We start from the raw sequence: 2,586 nt of genomic DNA, 5'->3' as shown, positions 1-2,586 counted from the left end.
CATCTGACAATCGTTCAATGAAATGCCTGATGTGGTCTTCGCGGAACTATAAAAAACTACTCGGATTTTAGTTGTAGTGCTAGACTGTTTAAAAACAGGATGATGTGGCAAATAATAATTCAGCTCAAATTTGTTAATTTTTTCTTGATCTACACGCGTCATGTGACCTAAAGCCTCATATTCAGTCATGAATCTTTTGTACTCTTGACGTAGGTCAGGATCTCTAGAAAATCTGCGCTCTATTCCAATCAATCTCTTCTCAGCCTGACTTCGCGATTCCCCGAGTTGATCCACCTTGTCATTGAATGGGATGGCTACTACATAACGTCCATCAGAATTACGTCGCGACGTCTCAATAAAATGCCTTTCGCATCTATCAGCGGATATGTTACAACTAGTGTTTTTCGAATAACAATCATTTTCTATTTCCCAAAATTGAGCAAATACGCGATTTAAATTCTCGTTCGTCGCAAGATGACAAACTTGCCTAATAGGTTTCCTTTGTAGATTGGAAAAATTCAATTTTCCTCCTAGCACCCAACCGAGTCGTGTCTTCTGCCAAACTAAACTATCGGGTGTAGCTTTGTGCTGCCCTATGCACAGTAATTTCCAAAATAATCCCGCACCTATTATTAGATCAATTGGTCCAGCACGATCAAAGTGTGGATCTGCGGGCGTAACACCGCTGGGCATGGCAATTGTGGATCGATTCAGCGGTATATTTGGCATGTCCTCGGTAATGTTTTTTATAACTAAGCAAGCTAAATCTGAGGCAAAATTCCTACAGTATGATCTAATATTCAGATTAGTCCTTGCTTGAATGCAATTGGCTAATCTTCCTAGGCCTCCCACGGTAGTCTCTGTTTTGAATACTGAAATACCGGCTCGCTTGCAAAAACCCTCCGTAAAGAAATTTGCCTGTGACCCGGCGTCCAAAAGAGTGCGGCATTCGTGACTATTTCCGTGCTTATCTTGAATATAAACGATCGCGGTAGATAGAATTGCATATTCGAACGCGGAATCTTGAGAGTTCGAAATACATGATTGAACTACGGGGTCAGGTGACTTGGACGGTTCGGAATCGCGCAGTGTATGCACCTCCTCTTTGTGCAAGATTGTGTGGTGTTTCTTTCCACATTACCTACAAAAACCACGCGTGCAACTTCTAATGCTATAGCCTAGCGAAGGACAATTGAAACAACACTGAAGCTGCTTAATTGTATCATGCCTCTCGGAAAATGACATTGCCTTTAATTTAGCACATTGAGCTAATTGATGGTTATCTTTGCAAAGTAAACACAAAACTGGTTTATAAGACATATTGGCTGCTAATGTTTCTGATCGGAATTTAGTTTTGTAATCTACTGGCCTATTTGCAAATGATTTTGACGGCTGAATAGGTATGTGTTTAATATTTATGGATGTTCGTTCAAGAAGTTTCGCTTGCTGTTCTAGAAAATCTATAAAATCTTTAAACCTTGGCTTTCCTGAAAGACTAACTAAGACCTTATTCCATTCCTTACATGTCACCGAATCTAATTTTTTTGATAACAAAAGAACAATTATCAGATTCCATGAATGTGTTTCTTCTCCTAACGCTTCTAATGCTAAAAGATGATTATTCGCGGAATCAATAAATTCCCTTAACGAATTACAAGATTGCTTTTGCACGGATGGCATTTCGATGATAGCATTAGCATGATAATATAGTAATGCTGTGGGATCCTCATATCGCTTTTTCAGGCTAATCCATGCAAGCTTATAATTGATGTCAGAAATACCTAACGATTGTACAATGCGCGCCGCAGGACCTTTCAAAGCAGAGTTCAGGTAATGAAAACCTTGAATATCCGACAACGACTCGTTATTGTTAATAAGTGTTTCAAAGGTATCTCGAAACCTTAACCAAGTGCTATAATTTCCATCAAATGATGGCAAAACAATGGTAGGCAATCGTGGAACACTCTGTCCTTCCATAATGGTAGGTGACTGAGTATCCGACGATCTCCCTACTGGAGATGGACCACGACATTTTGCTATATACCTTTCAACGCTAGCCATTGTACTAAAAAATGCTGTCTCAAATGTGTCGCGTTCACTTAAATGTACTGCTTCCAATTCCGTTCCTACAACGAGTACCTCGATACTCGACTGCACACTATCAAATTTATCGAACAGACCCTTGTTTGCTTTCTCACGTTTTTCGACCATATCTATATCTAACTCATCCGAAATGACCTTTCCGACAAAGCTTCTAAAGATTGTTAATGTTGGAGATCGCTATGTTAGAGGGCGCCTCGCGCGCGATGATCGGTGAATTGTACTTTTACCAAATAAACGAGGGTGGCGTTGCTTCCTTCCTTCCGATCCGACTGTAACGGTGTGCACACGTGTTTTATTTTCTCCGCTTATTATACCTATTCCCAACAGGTTATGGGCCCAGTCTTTTAGTACAAAGTCATAGTAAAGCGGTGAAAACAATTTTTTGTATGGAAATATCGAGACAGAAGATTTTCCAAGTAAATTAGAAAAACGCGTAAACCTAACCCCAATCGACCACGTGTATCCGAAAATGGAAACGACAAG

The 2,586-nt window shown here is 40.1% G+C and overlaps 1 protein-coding gene across 1 annotated transcript; it reads right to left on the bottom strand.

Annotated features, from left to right (window-relative positions):
- Positions 1 to 60: 60 nt before the first annotated feature.
- Positions 61 to 2,211, bottom strand: LOC144477714 (uncharacterized; the record flags this gene model as incomplete). Its single annotated transcript, XM_078195453.1, has 3 exons — positions 1,146 to 2,211; positions 488 to 767; positions 61 to 373 (listed from the first exon to the last, which is right to left on the bottom strand). Coding segments are annotated over exons 1-3 (1,659 nt in total), but the record flags the coding sequence as incomplete, so codon positions are not given.
- Positions 2,212 to 2,586: the final 375 nt, after the last annotated feature.

This window comes from Augochlora pura, unplaced genomic scaffold, assembly GCF_028453695.1.
Source record: "Augochlora pura isolate Apur16 unplaced genomic scaffold, APUR_v2.2.1 APUR_unplaced_3057, whole genome shotgun sequence".
NCBI classification, from domain to species: Eukaryota; Metazoa; Arthropoda; class Insecta; order Hymenoptera; family Halictidae; genus Augochlora; species Augochlora pura.
The sequence above is the reverse complement of the archived record's forward strand: the minus strand, read 5'-3'. Positions and strand labels throughout refer to the sequence as shown.